General features: G+C 46.7%; 1 protein-coding gene across 1 annotated transcript in view; it reads left to right on the top strand.

Annotated features, from left to right (window-relative positions):
• The window catches only part of KSR2 (kinase suppressor of ras 2), a 1,792,292-nt gene that overhangs the window by 908,018 nt on the left and 863,313 nt on the right, over positions 1 to 20,961 (top strand). Inside the window, exon 10 of the mRNA XM_086943271.1 lies at positions 18,815 to 18,933. Within this exon, the coding sequence (XP_086799397.1) occupies positions 18,815 to 18,933 (119 nt within the window). The remainder of the gene's footprint in view (positions 1 to 18,814; positions 18,934 to 20,961) is intronic.

Genomic DNA, 20,961 nt, shown 5'->3' with positions numbered 1-20,961 from the left:
GTGCCATTCTTGAGGCGAGCCCATCGGCCCCCCAATCTTTACGCGTCTTTGGTAACGCGGGTCCCGCTCCAGACGTGGGACTCGGTGGCTGCCAGGTGCGAGCTCACTACCTTCCCCTCTCCCTTCACGCCGCTCATTGGCAACCCGGACTTCGGCCCGGGGATGGAACAGGGTGCCTATGAGCGCTGGCGGGTGGCCCGCTGCTGCACTCTGTACCACTTGTACTCCCCTGAAGGAGTTGTCTCCTTCCAGGACTTGAAGAGGGATTATGGCCTCCCCGAAACGGAGCGCATGCGATACATGCAGGCGCGCCACTGGGCGTTACAACCCCAAGTGCGCGACGCGGCACACCGGGAAATCACGGAGTATGAGCGTTGGTTAATTACTCGCACGTCGGACGCCAAACTGATCTCAGACCTGTATAGAATGCTGCAGCCCCCCTCATTTCACATTCACAACCCCGGTCGGGAACGATGGGAGCGAGAGCTCGGGCGCGAGCTGAGTCATAAAGAATGGGACCACATCTCCTACCGCGCGCGCCACTCGGCCTACCACACGGGTCTTACAGAGACCTTTACTAAAATCTCGACCTACTGGTACCGCACTCCGGAGAAACTGCACGAGATGGACAGGGCGATACCAGGCACGTGCTGGCGCAACTGTGGCAACACTGGTACACTAACACACATACTATGGGATTGCCCCCTGCTGGCTCCTTACTGGGAAGAGGTCCTGAGCGAGGTGGACAAATGCTTTGGGATAGAACTGCCTAGATTCCCGGCCTATGTCCTGTTGGGGTTGCCGAATGGGTTGATGTATCCCCTTAGGTCTAAGAGGGGTAGACAGATCGCAATTGCGTTGGGATCAGCGGTGCAGAATATTCTCATACACTGGCGCACTACAACACTTCCCTCTGTAGTTGGTTGGCTGCACAGATTATGGCACGTTCTTGGAATGGAAAAGATGTCCCTAGTAGCCCTGGGGGATACTGATACCTTTGAGGAATTGTGGGAGCCCTTTCACAGCCTGTTATGTTCCGAGTTCCGAGAGATCACCTGCCCTAGATATCTTCGGTTGTTGAGGCTGACGCCGCCGCCGCCGCCGAACCCGCCTGCTTGGATGGGTGGGGTCGGTATTGTATAGTAGAGATTCATGGAGAGTTCACAGTAGTGGAGACTGTAGATGCTGGCACAGTACAGGGGGTGGGTTGGGGTATGGTAGTTGGGGGTTCAGTTTGGTTAGGTAGGTTTTTGGAGCGGGGTTGCTTCTCCTCCCTTCACCCCCCCCCCTTTTTTTTTTTTTTCTTTTCCTCTCTTCCCTTCCCTTCCCCCCCCTTTTTTTTTTCTTCCCCCCCCTTTTTTTTTTTCATTCGCTCTCTCTCTTGTCCCCTCCCTCCTGATTTCCTCTCCTCCCCCCATCCCTCCCCTCCCCTCTCTTTCTCCCCCCCCCACCCCCTCGTTGTCTGTCCGTGCCCACAGGTGCGAAAGCTATGCTCCCGAGTCGGACGGAGCCTCTTGCAAAATTGTAACTGCATTGTTGTATTGGTTGTATGATGCGCATTGGTGCGCGGATCTTGTGGCCCACCTGTTCCCTGCCCCTTTGTGTCCTACCCCACCCTGCTTCAATAAAATACTTTAAACCAAAAGATGTGGCTCCCTACCATGTGGTAATTAAAAAGGCTGCTGATTTGTTGAATTTGACTTTGCCATCTGTCGAGTACAAGTCGAATTTTTTGACTGAAGTCCTCTATTCTCCTTCATCTGTAGTTGAGCCTATTCTTCCTTTTACTGAGGCTCTAACAGATCCCATCTTGGAGGTATGGAATAGACCACTTACGGCTCCTGCTGTTTCTAAGGCCTTGCAAGGCGTTATAGAGTGGCTCCTGGTGATCCTTAATTTTTGTCTACTCATCCCTTACCGGAGAGTTTGGTAGTACAAGCTGCCTGCTCTAAAAGATCTGCAGGTGCTTTTCCACAGGTGCCTGGTGATAAGGATTCCAAAAAGCAGGACAAAAATGCAAAAAAGGTTTTTCGTCAGGCAGTATGGCCTTAAAATCTACAAATGCCACTTGTTTACTGGGTCGATATATCCATGCTTTGATGGATACTGTTAAACAGCTGTTTTCTAAGCTTCCTGAGAAGGACAGAAAGAATTTTGATGAAGTGGTTTCTGACACGCAGGCTGCTGCTCGGCAGAGCGGTATGGACACAGCGGATTCAGTGGCTAGAGTCATGGGGTCTTCGATTGCCACTAGAAGAGCTGCCTGGCTATAGACTTCTGAGTTCTCTGCAGATGTTCAGGCTGCTTTAATGGATTTGCCCTTTGATGCTGCATTGGAGAGGTTCAAGGACAGCAGGGCTACAGCCAGATCTTTAGGTTTGCAAACTATAGGATCTGTGGGCAAAAGATATAGGGGCTTTGGAAGATCTTCTTTTCCTCCCTACAAGCAATCTCAGCAACAGCAGGAGCAACAAAATCCGTTGTATAAGTCTTACAGGGGAAAACAAAGAGGTCGTCCTCAAGGACGTCAGGTCTCCTCCTCCTCCTCTTCCTCTTCTTCTACTCACCCCCTCCTTCCACAGCAAAGCAGCCCTACATTTGGCATTCCGGATCATGCGGAAATTCTGTAGGGGGTCGGCTTACCTATTTTCTATGGGATTGGGAATCAGTCACCTCGGACCTTTAGGTTCTCAATCTCGTAGAGAATGGGTATGCACTTGCCTTTCGGGAATTAGTCCGAATTACCCTCCTTGCCAGGGTTTTTGCACGGAAGACCATCTGATGCTCCTGCAGGAGGAAGTCCTGGCACTGTTAAGAAAAGGTGTGATAGAGGTGGTTCCGGAGCAGGAAAGGGGTCAGGGATGTCACTCCAGGTATTTCCTGATCCCCAAGAAGGATGGCAGACTTCGTCCAATCCTGGATCTCAGGCTCTTGTACCTTTACCTGAGGCAGGAGAGGTTCAAGATGCTCACCCTTACGCAGGTTCCTAAAGCACTGCTGGAAGAAGACTGGATGGTGTCGATCGACTTGCAAGATGCATATTTTCACATCCCTATCCTGAAGTCGCACAGGAAGTATCTCTGTTTTACGGTGGGATCGCAGCATTACCAGTTTCCGGTCCTTCCATTTGGTCTTACTACTGCGCGTCGAGTCTTTACCAAGGTGATGGCTGTGGTGGCTGCACATCTCAGAAGGTCAGGGATTCCAGTATTCCCTTATCTGGACGATTGGCTAATCAAGGCAGAATCTCCAGAGAAAGTGCTCCATCATCTGCAAGTCACAACTCAGTTGTTGTATAGATTGGGCTTTTCGATAAATGTACCCAAATCTCACCTGGTGCCCTCCCAGCGCACCCTGTTCATTGGTGCGGTACAGGATACAAATGTATGTTGGGCATTCCCTCCTCCACAATGGTTTCGCGACAAGCAGGAAATTATTCCTTTATTTCACAATGGAGCGCTTGTTCCAGTCTTGAAGGTCCTTCGTCTGCTCCGTCTTATGGCTTCCTGCATTCTGCTGGTCAACCATGCGCACTGGCACATGAGGGCAATCCAGTGGTGCCTCCGCATGCAGTGGTATCAGCACAACGGAGATCTCAGGGAGTCAATCAGGATCTCCAGAGAAACTGCAGCGGATCTGTCTTGGTGGAGCGTGGAGGGCAATCTGTCTCAAGGAAAGCCTTTGCAACTGCCTCCATCGGTGGCCACAGTAATAACGGATGCATCCACTCTAGGGTGGGGTACACATCTGGGGGATCTGGAGATCAAGGGTCTTTGGTCTCCGGAGGAAAGGGTGTTTCACATCAACCTTCTGGAATTGCGGGCGATACGTCTGGCGCACAAGGCTTTCCTCCCTTCCCTTCGCGGTCGGTCGGTTCAGGTCCTGACGGACAGCACCACCGTGATATGGTATGTCAACAAGCAGGGAGGAGTGGGGTCGCATTGCCTCTGCAGAGAGGCTCTGTGTCTCTGGTCTTGGGTTCAGGACCATCAGATTTGTCTGATGGCAAATCCTCTGGCCGGGGTTCTGAACGTGCGTGCAGACAGTCTCAGCCGGCAGTTCTCAGCCGACCACGAGTGGAGGCTTCATCCAGAGGTAGTTTGTCACGTCTTTCGGACGTGGGGAACACCTCATGTGGACCTGTTTGCCACTCGCGAGAATGCTCACTGCCTGTCATTCTGCAGTCTTCAGTTTCCGATGCAGGGTGCTTTGGGGGATGCATTTCAGTTGAGTTGGGACTCAAATCTCCTTTACACGTTTCCTCCCGTACCCTTGATTCCTCGGGTTCTGAGGTAGATTCGCCAAGACCGGGCCCAAGTCATTTTTATCGCCCCAGATTGGCCAAGAAGGGTGTGGTACACAGATCTTCTCCACCTCTCCTGGTGCCCTCCCCTCCGTCTCTTTCTCAGGGCAGACCTCCCCTCTCAGATGGAGGGGCAGGTTCTACACCCCCACCCCCACCTCCAGACCTTACACCTTCATCCCTGGAGATTGAACGGGGCAATCTGAATTCCTTTTCTCTCCCACATGACATGGCGGATATCATTCTATCGGCCAGGCGTGATTCCACCAAATCTATCTATTCTTACAGATGGTCTAAATTTGTTACTTGGTATGGGGAGAAGTCCGTTGATCCTTTGAGGGCTCGGTTGTCTGATATTCTACGGTTTGCACTTACTTTGGCTCAGAAAGGGTTTGCTGTGGCTACGGTCAAGGGTTATCTTTCAGCCTTGTCGGCTTTTATATGCATCCAGATCAACCGTCCTTATTTAAATCTCATGTGGTTCTAAGATTTCTGAAGGGTCTAACGAATACATTTCCTCCTTCTCCCTTTATTGTGCCTCAATGGGACTTGAATCTTGTGCTTACTTTTCTGATGGGCTCTCCGTTCGAACCTTTGCGCAAGTGTCCCATGAGACTTTTATCTTTTAAGACGGTCTTCTTGGCTGCAATTACCTCGGCAAGGAGGATAAGTGAGCTTCAAGCTCTTAGTTCAAAGCCCCCATTCTTGACCATTCATGCTGAAAGAATGGTACTTAGGACCAGGGCTGCTTTTCTGCCTAAGGTGATGACTCCCTTCCATCTAGGACAGTCCATTACCCTACCTTCCTTCTATCCTCCCCCTCACCCATCCAAGAAGGAGGAGCGACTTCACCGCCTGGACCCTAAGAGGGCGGTGAGCTTTTATCTTGATGGGACAAGAGACTATCGAGTGGATGACCAGCTCTTTGTTGGATTTGCTGGCTGCAGAAAAGGAAGAGCTGTGCACAAGCGCACACTTTCAAGATGGATTATACTATGTATCAAGATCTACTACTCCCTGGTGGGTAAGGACACTCAAAAGGGTATAAGAGCACACTCTACTAGAGCAAAGTCATCAACATCTGCTTTGTCTAGGTGTGTTCCTGTAGAGGATATTTGTAGGGCGGCAACTTGGACCTCCCGCCACACTTTCGCAAAGCATTACTGCGTGGATACCGACGTGAGGAGGGACGGCCACTTTGCGCGTTCTGTCCTCCAGGATTTTCTGGTATAGGAGAGTGGACTCCCTCCTCCGGGAGTGGGGACTGCTGTGGGACTCTATTCACAACGTGAGGAATCCACTGGCAGATGTATCCATCAGAAGAACAAGTTACTTACCTTCGGTAACGCTTTTTCTGGTGGATACAGTATTTGCCTGTGGATTCCTCACATGCCCACTCGTTCTCCACTCTACTATAGCTGTGTTTATGTATTTTTATGTATATATATGTATTTATATTTGTATATATATTGTGTTTTTCATACATTGGCTGCACATTATGTTTATTTATTTGGATATTTTGTACTGTGTACACTGTATATGTATATGTATATATCTACTGTCATTGGTCCGTTCGTGTGCCTCGAAGGCACGGAAAAAAGTGCGGAACTGATGTCATCACGCCGACGTAGGCCTAATAAGGAGTCGGTGATGTCAGTCGTAGTCACGCGCGATGTCGTGCTCCTACATTCTGAAAATTACATCTGAACCGTACTCCTATGACGTCGTCCACGCCGGCGTGCTACAAAAGAATTTTCCGAATGTTGCTGACGCAGGGGGATATTCACAAGGTGAGGAATCCACAGGCAGATACTGTATCCACCAGAAAAAGCATTACCAAAGGTAAGTAACTTGTTCTTCTAACCCATTCACCCTACCCCTAAGCAATTCCCTTCACCAAAGAATGACAACAGCTCCATCACTGTGTCTAAATAATTTCATGTGTTTTCCTTCCTGACAAACCATTGCTTTATTTAACACTCCAGCCCGCCCCGGACCAGATACCACCAAATGTATTCCTGTTTCCGTTTCTTTCTTCCCATACTTCCTCTGTCTCACCTTTGTCCCGCTTAAACATCTTTCCTTCTTTGTTCCCTCACACTGCTTGCCCCTGAATGACAATCTTTACTACAACGCTTCCTACCAGCTTACCCTTACCCCCTTCTTCTCCCATCCAACACACTTGGAGGTGGGCTCTGACTTTGAAGACGCAGGGAAAGTGATTTCTCTGCACGCCTGACCCAATGAAATGGTATGCTTCTGTGTGGCTACTACATCATTCTGTCGCTCCTGAACCCTTTCTCAAAGTCCTGGCACAAAAGCCGTTTCATGCCACATTGCTCGGGCCAGCATTAAGAGGCAATTATTATGCCTCTCCATTTTGTCAAGTGTAAAAAAAGTTCTGTCATGACGATAGGATGCACACCTTTTTATCCTTGTTTCACCACATATATAAATATATTTACCCAGAATGTGTGCAGACTGGTGTAGTGCCATGCCCAAATGGCACCGAGAAATATACCACTGTGTGAAGTGGGGCGTCATCTTGCTCCCACCAGTCGCACTGCTCTAATGCGCCTTTGTTCGGATATCAACTTTTCCTCCAAAATAATCACTGTAATTCACCTATTCCAACGCTTTCACTCATCTTTTGCATTTTCCATTGTATGTTATAATCCACATGCCGATTTCTGTTCCATTTTCCAAGTTTCTATTGCTCAAACAGTGCCCGTCCGGACCTCATGGTAAGAACACGAATAATGCAAAGTTCATAAAAGGCAGTGTTTATTCAATAATCCCAATGCATTTCAGGCTAGAGGTGCCCTTCATCAGGGGTCACTGTAAATAAAATAATAACCAATTATCCTTTCAGAACGTGATTTTAACCTTTGACATAAGTTAAAACAGGTTCAATTGCAGTTTACCAAACATATTCTTTTACTTTTCAGCATGCTCAACTTTCCCTGTGTTCCGCCCCTGTGTCAACAATCCCACTAATCACCCACCATTTACATTGCTTGCCACTATTCCGGTTAAATTCTTCCCCCAAAACTTGGAAAATGGCACAGAAATCAGCGTGTGGATTGTAACATAAGATAAAAAATGCAAGAAATGAGTGAAAGCATTGGAATAAGTTGATTAAAGTGATTATTTTGGAGGAAAACGTTGATAGCCAAACAAAGGCGCAATAGAGTAGTGCGACTGGTGGGGGCGAGATGACGCCCCACTTCACAAAGGCCCCTTTTTTTGGAAGCAAGCTGGGCAGTGCTACATTCTTTAGCTGAGCTTCACACACTAATGCCATACTCAACTCTCCAACAATTTGTTCTAAACCATCCTGCCACCCATAAACAATTCCACCCCCAACTTTTTCCTCCACTGTTCCCCGTCAATGACAATAGCTTCGATGTTAAAAAATTGAATGTGTTCTTCTTGAAAAACCATTTCCTTATTTGATTCGCCTGCTTGCTATTTGACCAGGCACCACCTCATTAATTCCTGTTTCCTCTTCTCTATTAACATACTTCCTGTGTCACCCCTTTTTTCTAAACCATTTATTTGTATTTGCTTCTTCTAATCGCCACCAGAAGAGCTTGCCCTTAGATGATATTTCCGTTTCCCCCTCACTTCTCTTGAGTCATGAAACTATTCCTCTACAGCTGTCATAAGCGATTCCAGATACTACTTTTTCCCAGGCATGGAAAGGTGACCCTCATCAGAGCAGACAGAGCTGAGCACTCCTAAACTATATTCGTATGCTTGATAAACTTAATTCCTTTGGCCTTGCAAAACTATGTTAACTTCCTTTTGCCCTGTTAATCACAGCTGGTTTCTGGGCCCTTCTCCTAACTCTCCTGGGCAATAACTTTGTCCAACTCAACTGTGTCCTAGTCCGCTGATTCTTTAAGCATGCTAAGTCTTTCTTTACATCTTGATCAACTTAAGCCATGTGACGTGAACCTAGTCACCCAGGTGTAACCACAATGCATCGAGGTCATACTCAACCCTGCAACAATTTATTCAAACCCATCCCCTTACCCCTAAACAATTTCATCCCCAACATTTGCCTCAACAGTTCCCCCAAACAATGAGAACAATGTTGTGCCTAAAAAGATCTCATGTGCTCTTCTTGACAACCAGTTTCCTTATTTGATATAACTTCCCGCCCTTTGCCCAGGCCCCAACTCATTGATTCCTGATTCCTCTTCTCTCTTACCATGCTTCCCCTGTCTCCTCTTTTTCCCTCTTAACCATTTATTCTTTTTTGCTCTCTCTAACTGCCACGTCCTCCCCAAGATATTTTTTCTGTTTCCCCCACAGTTCTCCTGAGTCATGCAACCACTCCTCCGGATACAACCTGTTCCCAAGCAGGGATAGATGGACCTTCATTGTAGAAAACAGCACCAAGCACTCCTACTCTAACTGTATGCTTGATAAACGTAATCACTATCTCCTTGCAAAACCCTGACACTTCCCTGTAAACTACCTTCCTCGCTCGCCTTCTGGGCCCTTGTCCTAATTCTCATAGACTGTGTCCAACCCAGATATGTTCTCGCCCACTGATCTTTCAAGCATACCAAGACTTTCTTTACATCTTGGCCAACTGCAGCCACATGAACTGAACCAAGTCATTATCACCTAGGTGTAACCACACCACTTCATGCCATGGACGTTTTTACCTGAGATCCCACAGAGTGGGCATCAACTGTCCTTATCTGATCTCACCTAACTCAGCATACTGCGGTTTCACCCATTCTTGGTCCAAGCCCCACTGCTGACCACAGAATTGATTTGCGGGCTGATACCTGGCCCATTTCACAATCAAGTGCCCACATACCCAAACTTTCTTCTTTCTACCGGTCTCCTTCTCCAAACCTGTAGAAAATGTTAAACCTGCCTTAGGATCCTATATATCCCTGTCTCATTTATCCCCACATACAGTCACTCCTCCATTGCGCTAGGCCTTGCAGCCTGTAAGCACTTATTCTCTATCAGTAGATTTCTCTCGCCACCCCTGTTCCACACTACACTCCCTTTTGGTCCCTATGTACTCTTCTTTAAATGTAGACCCAAAGTGAATGACATCCAATGATATCTCTTATCTCAAAGCCTCTGTCACCTTTTGACCCCACCTTTTCCGACACAGGGAAAATAACAATAAAGAAAGAGTACTCCAAAAAGAAGTCTTACCCAAGTGGAAGTGCACACAACTCTCACCTGGTCTATCAGGCTCCACAATTCCTCTGTCATCATCAGTTTCCATAGTTTCATCGCCCTACCCTTTTCTCTGTACCAACCTCCTGAAATCCTCTTTCCTAATGCATCCTCGCAAGGATCATACACCCTTAGAATACAATCCTTGCCATCTTCCCCCTTCCCCCTCCCCAAAATACAAAACTGATAATGTCATCTCTTCTCTTTTCCATGTCCTTACCCCCTTTCTGCCGCCTTAGCACTCTTGACTGCAACAACTCAGTTCAGCCCATCCTGTATGTCCTCCTTGTTGATTCAGGCAACAGGATTTTCATAAGTGTATCACTTTAACATACCAATCTCCCAAAAGTCCTCAGGAACTTTCAGACCTCTCTTGTCCACTCCAGGAGTGAAACTACAGAACCTCATCCATTGTGAATGAGATAATGTGTCAGCCACCCTATTATACAATCCTGCAATATGTCTGGCTCTGAACACAATATTGCCCTCCAAACACATCAGTACAAGTCCTCTTAGAAGCCCAAACACATATCAATTCATGGTCTACATTCTGTTAACGCATGCACCACCATTAAGCATGACAAGAAAGAATTCTAGTAATGCAATGCGACAGCATTTTTTTCTTTCACTCTCTTGGCCTCCTTTTGGCACACCAGTGCCCTTTCCAGTACACCCCAAAATCCCCAGTGCCCGAAGCACCTGAAAATATCTGAATTGTGTATGTTACAGGGTGAGTTTGGAGCCACAATGTCACTCCGTCATATTTTTCCAAAAACCTCAGCTATTTTCAGGTCCTCTTTGAATCTGTCTGTCATGTTTATAATGTAATGTTGTTTTGTCGTCCCTCTCATTGCAAATGGAAATTGCCTGAAAAAAACGACCTGGGGCCTCCACTCTACATGCACAGTTTAGGTGTCATAACACTTGTTGCAGTTTCCCCAGCTCATATTTTGTTTCTTTCCCGTCACCTCCTCCAGCATGCTCCTCAATGTGGCCAGTTTTGTTCCCAGCAACTGGAACACTATTTAAACTGATTCCAGCTCTTTGCCAAAGAAAGTTAATCTATTGACCAGCCTCTCAATGTTTTCTTTGGCTACAATTATGCTGAACATCTCCACCAACAGCTCTAACTTTGCCATTAGTCTCCTGTATTCTCCTGGTAGACATGCTCTGTCGACCACTAAAACCTTGTTGAGGTAGTGCAGCACCTGTTCTAACCTCCCCACCTGCCTCACAACCCATTTCAACACGGTGCTGAATTTCTTAAAGGTTGCACAGGCCGTCGAGCACCTCCTGGGCAATTGTTGATCTTGCTAGACCTTTCGGCAGCATTCAGTACTGTTCCTCACTCTCTGCTGCTTGCTCGACTTGCAGATATAGGAATAACGAGCACTGCTTGGTGCTGGCTGAAATAAGTTTTGGAGGATCGCTTGCATCAGATATGGCTCCCCCCGTTTGCCTCTTCACCACAGAGGGTGGCCACCGGGGTGCCTCAGGGGTCCTCACTGAGTCCCCTCCTTTTTAATATTTATGTGACTCCTCTAATTCAGCTTGTGGAAGACCTCATTGCCAAAATTATTGCCTCTGCTGACGACACTCAGCTTCTGTTTACCTGGAAAAAAGCTGAGTGCTCCACCTCATCTGCAAAAAACTGTCTGTCAGCTGTCTTTCATTTGCTTTCCGCTGCTCAACTCAAATGTAATGAGGACAAATCAGAAATCCTCCTTTATGGTAGCTTTCCACCTTAGTTTAGGGAAGCACTTTGGTCAGATGACTATCCTCTTCCAGCCCCAACAGGGCAACCCGCTAAGAATCTTGGTGTCTGGTTTGATGAGAATTTGTCCTTCTCTACCCAGATTAAGAGACTTGCTGGGAGCTGTTTTAGGGTCCTTAAATCCCTCAGGAAATTTCTCTTACTCCTCCCTAGGGCCGCTAAGGAAACGGTCACTCGAGCCTTGATACTTTCACGTTTTGATTATGCCAATGCTCTGTACGTTGGCCTACCAGGCTATTTGCACAACAGACTACAGGTAGTCCAGAATGTGGCAGCCAGACTTCTTCTCAACGTTTCTATCAGAAACAGTGTTAAAGGTAGCATTTGCACACTTTTCACTGACTGCCTGTGGCTGAACAAGTAAAGTTCAAAGCCCTAGCCTTGGCACATCGTGCTTTGCTAGATGCCGGCCCAATGTATTTAAGAAAGCGCCTTATATTCTACACACCAGATAGACAGCTTCGTTCAGCCTCCCAGCTTCTAGCACACATTCCTTGCCTTTTCGTCTACTGAGGATGGGTGGCAGCTCTCTTGCTTTTAGGGCTGTATCGCATCCAGGACCCCAATCCTTCAAAAAAAAGATTGAAAACACTCCTCTTTATTTATGTATTCCCTTTCAGGGCTCAAGGTTCGTGCTGAGACGCTCCTTGGAGTATCCGTGTGCACTATAAGCTTGAATAACATAACATAACATAACATAACTTGTCTAGGTAGTGATTAATAATTAATAATGTCATTGGAACTGAATCCACAGGAGTTTAAAGTCATCTGGATAGACAGGCAAGAGCTCGAAGGCTGATTTAATGTATACCCTGCTTAGCTCGGTTTCCTGTATGCAGTGCCTCACTAAGTCCAATGCTGTGTCAGTGCTGTCATATGTCACTGTTCTTCTGCTGGGAAATAAATGAATTTACTGAGATCCCTTCGGATCAAGACAGATGATCAGTCAGACAAAATTCATCTGCTAATTTCTTAGGTACTATCCTGAGTGGTGACGCTAAGACTAAGCCTGTAATTCTGGTTCCTGGGACTTCCTTGGCCAATTTTTCTGCTACCGTCCTCAGTCTGTTCCTACAGGGTATGAAATTCTCTGCCAATTTGCCCTTGTGTCGCACTTTGTAAGGAATCCAGAAACCTTTCATAAAGTCATCCCACAAAGCCTTGGCTGACGCCCCATCTGAGTACTGCAACAGCCATGTCTGCATGTCTTCCAGTTTAACACCCAACACCCTTTGTTCCCTCCTCTTTCCACTGTTGGCTGGCCTGCGCCTCCCATGCAGTGTAATACTGGGAATATTTCGCCACATTTGAAGCATTCATGCTTGAATCTAAAAGGATACTTATGGCCGGCTCCCCTCTTGCAGTTCCAGCAAGCTCAAACCTGACTTTGTCTGACTGCTTCTACACTCCCCCGGGTAGGATGTATGTGAAAAGCCTTATAGGGTAAAGTAAACCACTTGCTGTGTGCGCTACCTGCAGGAGTGTGGTAGGGCTCATGTATTGCAAACACAGTTCTATGTCTGTTTCACCCCAAGATTTGGTGTTTGATACGTTTTTAATGAATATAAATTGCTTGTCATACATCAGTGAGGGCAGACCCTGCAAAACTGACACTAGCTGTCTGAATTGCATCCATATAGTTCAATAGTGACACAATGCGCTTAGGGCTTTTCTTACATATGATACTATTAGATGGTAAAGGCTGACATGCATGTATCTATGTTTCTCTGCACCCCTGGCGGTAAGTTGTGGTTCCTCTGGTTTGAACCCCTCCTTGCAGTTCATCTCCCTCTGTAATACTTTGAAATATCTGCATATTAATTTGCCCATATCTTTCCCTTGTTGCTCATTAAAAGGTGGCGAACAAGTGGGTTGGCTGTCCCCATGTAAGGGTGCTTCGCTTGTTGGTCTATGACCCCCCCACTCCCCCTTTGAACTTGCTGTCTCATTGTCGCTTGTACGTGTCTCCACTCCCGCTGCCTACCTGCCCTAATGCATGGATTCGTCTTCTGTGCCCGCAAAACTTCCTTCTACTGACCTACCACTGGGATCTACTACTCCTCTATCTGCTTTCGTGGCCAGATGCCCTGACCCAAGACTATCCATTCTTTCTATTTGTGCTAATGAGGATGTGGTGCATTGTGTGCTGAGAATCAGTCCCATGATTCCCACCAAGCTTTCTGCATGTTTTCAAATTCTTTTTCCTCTTTACTAACCAAAATAACTCTGCATTTCCCATCACAATCTCTCTCAGGACCTCAGTCCCTTCTCTATCCCCCAAATATCATCCATCCCAGATTCAAGTCCATGCTCATCCCTGCAGAGTACCCTACTGTCTTCTCTAATGGAGCGCTTCTCCCTTTCTGCGCTTGATCTTCGTCCCTTCCTCTCGATCAATTTCTTTTTTTTTTGTTGGCACTCCTCTTTTCCTGAGGCCTGGGATGCTCTCATCACTGCAGTCACACTGCTCTGACTTTACTTTGTCTCATCCCTACCCTTTCCCATGTATTGTCCCTGCTTCCGGCTCCCCCATCATCTTCGCTAACTCTTCCCCAATGAATTCATCATCATCTGAGGCCTCGAAGTTCCTTCCTCAACACTTCACAGTTTTCCCTTCCCCCGAAATCTCGGCCCGCCATACTTCTAGGAACATGCCAGTATCCTGCACCACCCCGACTGTGAACTGGAGAGCAGCCTTGTGCTTCATCCACACCCTGGCTTGTGCCCTGTACCTTCCCCCAGCTACAACCCCAACTCCCTCCCTGACCTTCCCCAAACCTATGTTGTTATCCAGAACTGGTGAGGACTCAGAAGTTGCACCAGGAGGCTCCTGCCCCCCTGTCTGATGCCGTTCCAAATTCTCACTTGCATTGGTGGTGGTCGCCCATATTGTGTCCCTTATCCTGACCTTCATGGGCTGATCCTGGGCCAGTTGGACCATCTCCATCCATTTATTTATTTATTTATTTATTTTAATTTCTTATAAAGCGCAGGAATCAATCCCGGAGGGGTATCTCCGCGCTTTGCCAGCTAAGACAGTTTTTAGGAAGAGCAGCCTGAGGTTTATGTAGATGGAAATGCTTCTTGGAAGAGGAGGGTTTTTAATGCCTTTCTGAAGGACAGGTGGTTTACGGTGGTTCTTAGGTTAATGGGAAGGTTGTTCCAGAGGGCAGGACCAACAGCGGAGAAAGCACGGTCACCCTGTCTAGTCTTCTTTGTGATGGGAGGTTTTAACAGGGCTTGATTGCAGGAGCGCAGGGACCTGCTAGGCTGGTACAGTTCAAGAGATTGGGCTAGGTATTTGGGGCTTACTCCATACAGACATTTGTGTACCGTACAACAGATCTTAAAGTGGATGCGCTGTCGTATGGGAAGCCAATGCAGTTCTTTCAGCAAGGGCTTGGAGGGAGTCCTGGCAGGTACACCCATGACCAATCTGGCTGCCGTATTCTGGACCACCTGCAAACGGCCTACTGCATCCGTACTGGCTAATGTCAGCAGGCCGTTACAGTAGTCCAGGCGGCTGGTTACCAGGGCCTGTACAAGTGTCTTTCTGCATGTGGCAGGAAGGAAAGGAAAGACACGTCTGAGTAAACCAATGGTGTGAAAGCACAGACCCGCGATGTAGTTGGTGTGTTCTTTCATGGTCAGTTTTTGATCAAACTTCACTCCAAGATTTTTAACGTGTGTTTTGGGTACCGGTACTGGGCCAAGGTCGAGTGGCCACCAGTCGGGGGTCCAGAGGATACTTGCTTTGCCAAAGAGCAAGACCTCAGTCTTTGTTACATTGCACTGGAGGCAGTTCCTTGCCATCCAGTGTGACACCGCTCTCATACCCTCAGCAAAATTCCCCTTGATTTTAGGGTCAAGGGAGCTGAAAGGGTAGAGGAGCTGAGTGTCATCAGCGTAGGAAACCGGTATGAACCCGTATTTCCGCACAATCTCAGCAAGGGGGGCCACATAGACATTAAACAATGTAGGGCTAAGGCATGAGCCCTGTGGCACCCCCTTTGTGAGCCCCCTTGAGATGGAACGAAAGGGGCCCAGGCTGGTAGATTGTGATCTCCCGGCCAGGAAACTCTCCAACCAAGATAGTGCTACGCCTCCGATTCCTACTCTCTGCAGCCGATTCAATAGGGTGTTATGAGACACGGTATCGAATGCTGCGGACAGGTCCAACAGCACTAGAATCATAGAGCCCCCTCTATCTTGTGACATTTTGATCTGATCTGTCACAGAGAGGAGAGCTGATTCAGTGCTGTGGTTGGGCCTGAATCCAGATTGGGATTGGTCCAGGCCCCCTGTCGCTTCGATGAAACTGGAGAGGGTGGTGTTAACGTGCTTCTCTGCCAGTTTGCTGATGAAGGGGAGGAGAGAAATCGGGCGAAGGTTGGAGAGTGTAGACCAGGGCATGGTGGAATTTTTGCGAATAGGGTTCACTACCACTTCCTTCCAGGCAGATGGAAGTTGGCCTTTGGCAAAAGACAAATTAAGTAGATTCTGAATATGAGGACCTAAAATCTCGATTAGCGGAGGGATGAATTTAGCTGGTATCAGATCAGAGGGAGAGCCAGATTTAGTTTGATTAATGAGAGTAGTCAGGTCCTTAGTAGTAATTTTGGGAATGTCCAGAAGAGTTTCATCAGAAGTCAGTTGTGGAACAATTTCAGGGGCCTCAGTTCCCAAAGTGTCAGAGACTGTAGTGATTTTTTTGTATATAGCTTCAACTTTTTCCTCAAAGAACTGAGATATGTCATCGCATAGTTCTTGGGTGAAGGTGTCTGGACTTTCACATACTTCAGGGCTAGTGAAGGTTTGAACGATTTTAAATAACTCTCTAGTAGAGTTACCTGCTTCTGCGATTTGAGTGGCCAGACTCATTTTCCTATCCATGCAGCTCCTCCCTATTTGCACTCTTCATATCCGGGTCTTTGAGCTACCCTGTGGTCCCCTGCACCCATGTCCCCTCGCTACCTCCCTGAGTGGGAATCCCTCCTGGGTTGTGTAGGCCAATCTGAACCCTCTCCCAGCTCCAGCCAGTGAAGTTTGTGTGCTGCTTTCCTGTGCCATTCCCCATCTGGATGCCAATACCTTTCCCAGCCAGCCTCAAGTTCCCTCCCCCACCAAGGAGTGATCCCAGAAATTGTTCACTTGCACTCCTTCCTCTGTGAGGGCCTGGTCTTCAAATTGATTCAACCTGCTTGTTGCCTGAGCTGGACATCCATGTTGACCTTGTGGTAGCCTCGCAGGCCCCCTGTTTATTAATCCTGCTTCTCCGTGACCGCCTTTGAGGGTCCCATCACACCCAGTTTCCACTTTTAGTGCTGCAGGTAATGATGGCCCCCTAACCCACCTGCTCCTGGGATGTCTGAGTTCTTGTTGGGCGTCCCACCCTCCTCCATCTTCTGGGGGCTGTATGCCAACACCGCCACTGGGACCCCGGTGGAGGCCGCCCTTTGCCGGCATGACCTTTCTTCCCTATTAAACAGGCGCTCCAATATATGAGGACTGTAAGGGCTATTTCCAATTCAGTGTGAGAGGAAGGCACTGCAGCAAACATCATCTCAAATTGGCAACGTGGGGAAAGTAATTTCCCCATGCCCTTTACACAATGATGTTGTACTCGGTCACCCACGTCGTTCTGTTGTTCCCGATCCCCCTCCCAAATCCCCTGGTCACAGAGGGCGTTTCGCATTCCCTTGCCCGGGGCCCACATTCTTAGCATTAATTTCTGTGTTTGCCACTTTCAAATATGAGACTCCCTTTTCAGTTTTATTCAGTTTGATTGTATGGGTGAAGAACACTTGTAAAATATGGCTGCACAATAATAGGGCGCAAATTGCCAATCCCATATCCACAACCATATTCACTGAGCTTTCAGGTCTCAAATAGCAATCAGAACCTGCTGGCAGAGGTGGAGGACAAAGCTCCAAGTGCAGATGCTGTGCTTGCAGATTCTGGCTGGCCCTCTATACATAGTTGAGTAGCTAGTGTGCATTCACTCCACTGCACTAGGATGCATTGACTTACATGAGCCACATGGGTATAGTGGCATGGTCCGCTGATTTCAACAGGCTCCTGCCTCTTCAGCCACATTAACCATGTACAGGTTACACATGATCATATTTATTTATTTATTTTTATTTGTTTCTTTTTGAGACTTATAAAGCGCGAACGTTTGCCCAAGGGCGTCTTGGCGCTGCAGACTCAACTGATGTCTCGTACAATATGGGACCAAACTAAATTAATTTGTAAATAGCCATGTTTTAGGTTTTTGCGGAACATATAAAGGAATTATTTAATCTGATTGGGAGCAGGAGTGCATTCCACAGTCTAGCAGCTGTAACTGAAAAGCGTCTGTCATATGACCATGACCATTGAATTATATCTATGTATCAAGGTTAGATGCATTTCTATACTCCACTGCTCACGGCTTACAGGAGAAGCAGAGTCCATATGTCTTGTAAAGCTGGCTGTAGGCACTATGTCCTCTGCCACCATTGTGTACTATTCCCCTGGCCCAACCCTGCGCCAAGCAAGTTTGGCATAGGTAATGGGATGTGTGGCAAGCACGTTCTGCTGCATTCCTGTGTGATCAAGTGAGTCCGTTATTTATCTAGATCTGTGCTGGCCATCTCATGGCTCTGCCCGCAAGTGCACATTATGCTTCTACAAAACATGTGGAGGAACATCTGTTTGTAAACCTGTATTGTCTTTTGCCCATAGGCAGATTCGGTTGTAAATATGTGGTGGCAAAAACACCCTTTTTTGCTCCATCGTGCACGACTGCTGTTTGCCAAACATTTTTGCTCTCTGACATCTGCTTTAACCTTGATTTTGCTACTTGTTTTTTCCTCTACCCCTATTACTTTCTAAAGTCACTTTCTCAATGCACTTTCCTACCCATTGGCAAAATACCATGCTGAAGATCTAGTTTCAGCTTATTGCTTGTGCTTAGATTCTTTTTACCAATATTTTTGCTGGCACTGGGCACCCTGAGTCGTATTTATCAAAGTTCTTGTCATGCACACTACATTGCAAAGAATACATTTAACTCTTTAACATTTGGTTCACCTACTTTGCAGATTTGAAGGGAATGAACATTTGCGTTGAATTTCCTAGCATTTCATGAATCAGACTACTTAAATCATTACTATAGAACCACACGCCTTCTCCTTCTTTCCGTGGCATACCAGCTGAAGCACCACTCTATACACAATTTTTCTTCTAATTTTCAAGTTGATGTTTAAAAGGAAGCAAGCACCTTGTTAAATATAACTTGCTAAGATATCTGGTGCCTATACTGTATTGCACACTCATGGTTAGGTGTAAAAATAAAAGGTAAACTCAAATTATTGACATACATAGCAACACAGCAAGTACAGTCTACAACCCATTGAGTGTGTTACCTCAGGCTGTGCCACACTCACTTCTCAGCTTAACCATGAAATGTTGCAATGTGATGCTTTCCCCACATCTTGTTCACTCTATGTAATAACTTTGTATTACTTTATCCATTCCAGCGAGACTAGTGCGAACAGAATCTGTGCCATGCGACATCAACAACCCCCTGCGAAGGCCTCCCAGATACTCTGATCTTCATGTCAGCCAGACCCTTCCCAAGACCAACAAGATCAACAAGGTGAGGTCTGGGAGATCCATTTCACTCTCTGTTGTGTGAAGAGTGAGTTGATTTAACCCCTTTACCGCGGCGCAAATTCCGCCGCGGTGCGGCGTTCCGTTGAGTGGGAGGGGCCGCGTCGGCCAACGGATGTGCGCGGCACTACCGAGGTAGTGCTTGCGATGGCAGTTGGCCGAAGGGCGCACTTAACAGGTTAAAAGTGCAGCAGCAACCATGATTGGAATCTCATATCTTTTTTGTGATCAGATGTGTAGGAAGCAGTGGTGGGAAATCAAACTACAGCTTCCTTTTTATTATCTTGTACACAAGCATTGAAGTGCTGCAAAAACATACTGTTATGTGATACAGTGGGTGCGGGGAAAATAGATATTTATAGAAACTTTGCAACAACTACTTCAGCAAATCAGAACTAGGTCGACTATCGTGACTGCTCCAGAGTGAACACCACAGCCACACTCTCTTCATATTCTAATGTCCTTTTGTCGTAAACCTTTGATGTGCTCTTCTTCTCTTGCAGTCCTATGAACCATTATCTCATGACGAGTACGCTCTTGTTTCATTGATTTATTAGACTGTATCATACTCACTATTTCTTGCCTGACTTTTACCTTGAGTTACCACATATTTTATGCATTTGAAAGAGTCATTCAGCACCTTTGAAACTCTGATTCTGAGTTTGCACATTTGTCGAGGTCCGAATTCTACCATCTTTCGCTGGCCACTCTCTGAGATGCTCCGAGGTAGTTGTAGCATCTTCAGGAAGTTACTCTGCCTTGAGCCACAAGTACACAACAGGAGCAGGAAACTAGCGTTCAAAGACCAGACATGCTCAGACGTTCACATCCCCTGCCTTGACTGTTCCAATCGACCACATAAGATGTATAGTAGACGAGTTCAATGATGGGTTGGGTTGTAAATGTTGAGAAAGATACAGTAAAATAAAGCTGTTTAACAAACATCCAATAGAAGTGTCAGTCAAGATGGGGTCTATGATAAAAAGAATGAACCCTTCAAAAAAGAATATAAAATTATGACTTGTAAATTCACTGGTAGACTATGGTAGAAAGATACCGTGGCTATAATAGGTGAAATGGTAGAGCACACATGCCTAAAACAGATGATTGTACATAGGAAACCAGATTCCAATGAAGTTAACCTTGCCTTACTGTGGCTTAAGTGTACTGAACAGCAACGCATTCCTCAGAGCTATGTGTGACGTGTTTAATGTAACAAACCAAAGAAACACCAATGCAGTTAAAGAATCAACAAACCTAAAGATCAAGGCTAGATTTCTGCATGAAAAACGCAACCAAACAAACTAAAGTTAAAATAAAAAGTACATATAAAATGAAAGATTTAGATCCTTCTTAGATTAAGATACAACCATAGTCACCACTATTGCACTTACATGGTAAGGCATTGCACTGTACCTCAGATATATCATAGTGATCCATGGCAAATGTCAGTGTGAGAGTGTTGGACTTAGCCCTTTTTGCACGATCATCTTTTTGCCTTCCTCCTGTATTTTTTCTGACCTATTTGGTGGTTTTAGGACTCTGGGCACTTTATCACTGCTGATCAGTGCAAAAGTGCATGTGCTCTCTTTGGTAAACTTGGTAAGTTTGGTCTACACCTGTTTGACATATTTAATTTACCTGTCAGTACCTTGTACAGTGGTATCTCACATACCCAGGGACAGTAAATTAAATGCTACTGGTAGGCCTGCCGCGCTGCTTGCACCACCCACCTAAGTAGCCTTTCAAACCTGTCTCAAGCCCCTGGCACTGCAGGGCCTGCACGCACAGTTTGCTGCCACTGTGACGTGGCACATAAAGTGGTTGCCACGTCTGTGCCACCCTTTTTTCTGCATATCAGTCACCTCTAAGGTAGGCCCTAGTTAGCCCTATGGGCAGGGTGCTGTGTAGGTAAATGGTAGGACATGTGTCATAACTGTGTGGCATGTCCTGGTAGTCCCAAACAGCATATTTGGTTTCTCATTGCTGTGAGGCTGCCCTCTCCTAGGAATGC

The sequence above is a fragment of the Lissotriton vulgaris genome, chromosome 11 (assembly GCF_964263255.1).
Source record: "Lissotriton vulgaris chromosome 11, aLisVul1.2, whole genome shotgun sequence".
Taxonomy (NCBI): Eukaryota; Metazoa; Chordata; class Amphibia; order Caudata; family Salamandridae; genus Lissotriton; species Lissotriton vulgaris.
The sequence above is the reverse complement of the archived record's forward strand: the minus strand, read 5'-3'. Positions and strand labels throughout refer to the sequence as shown.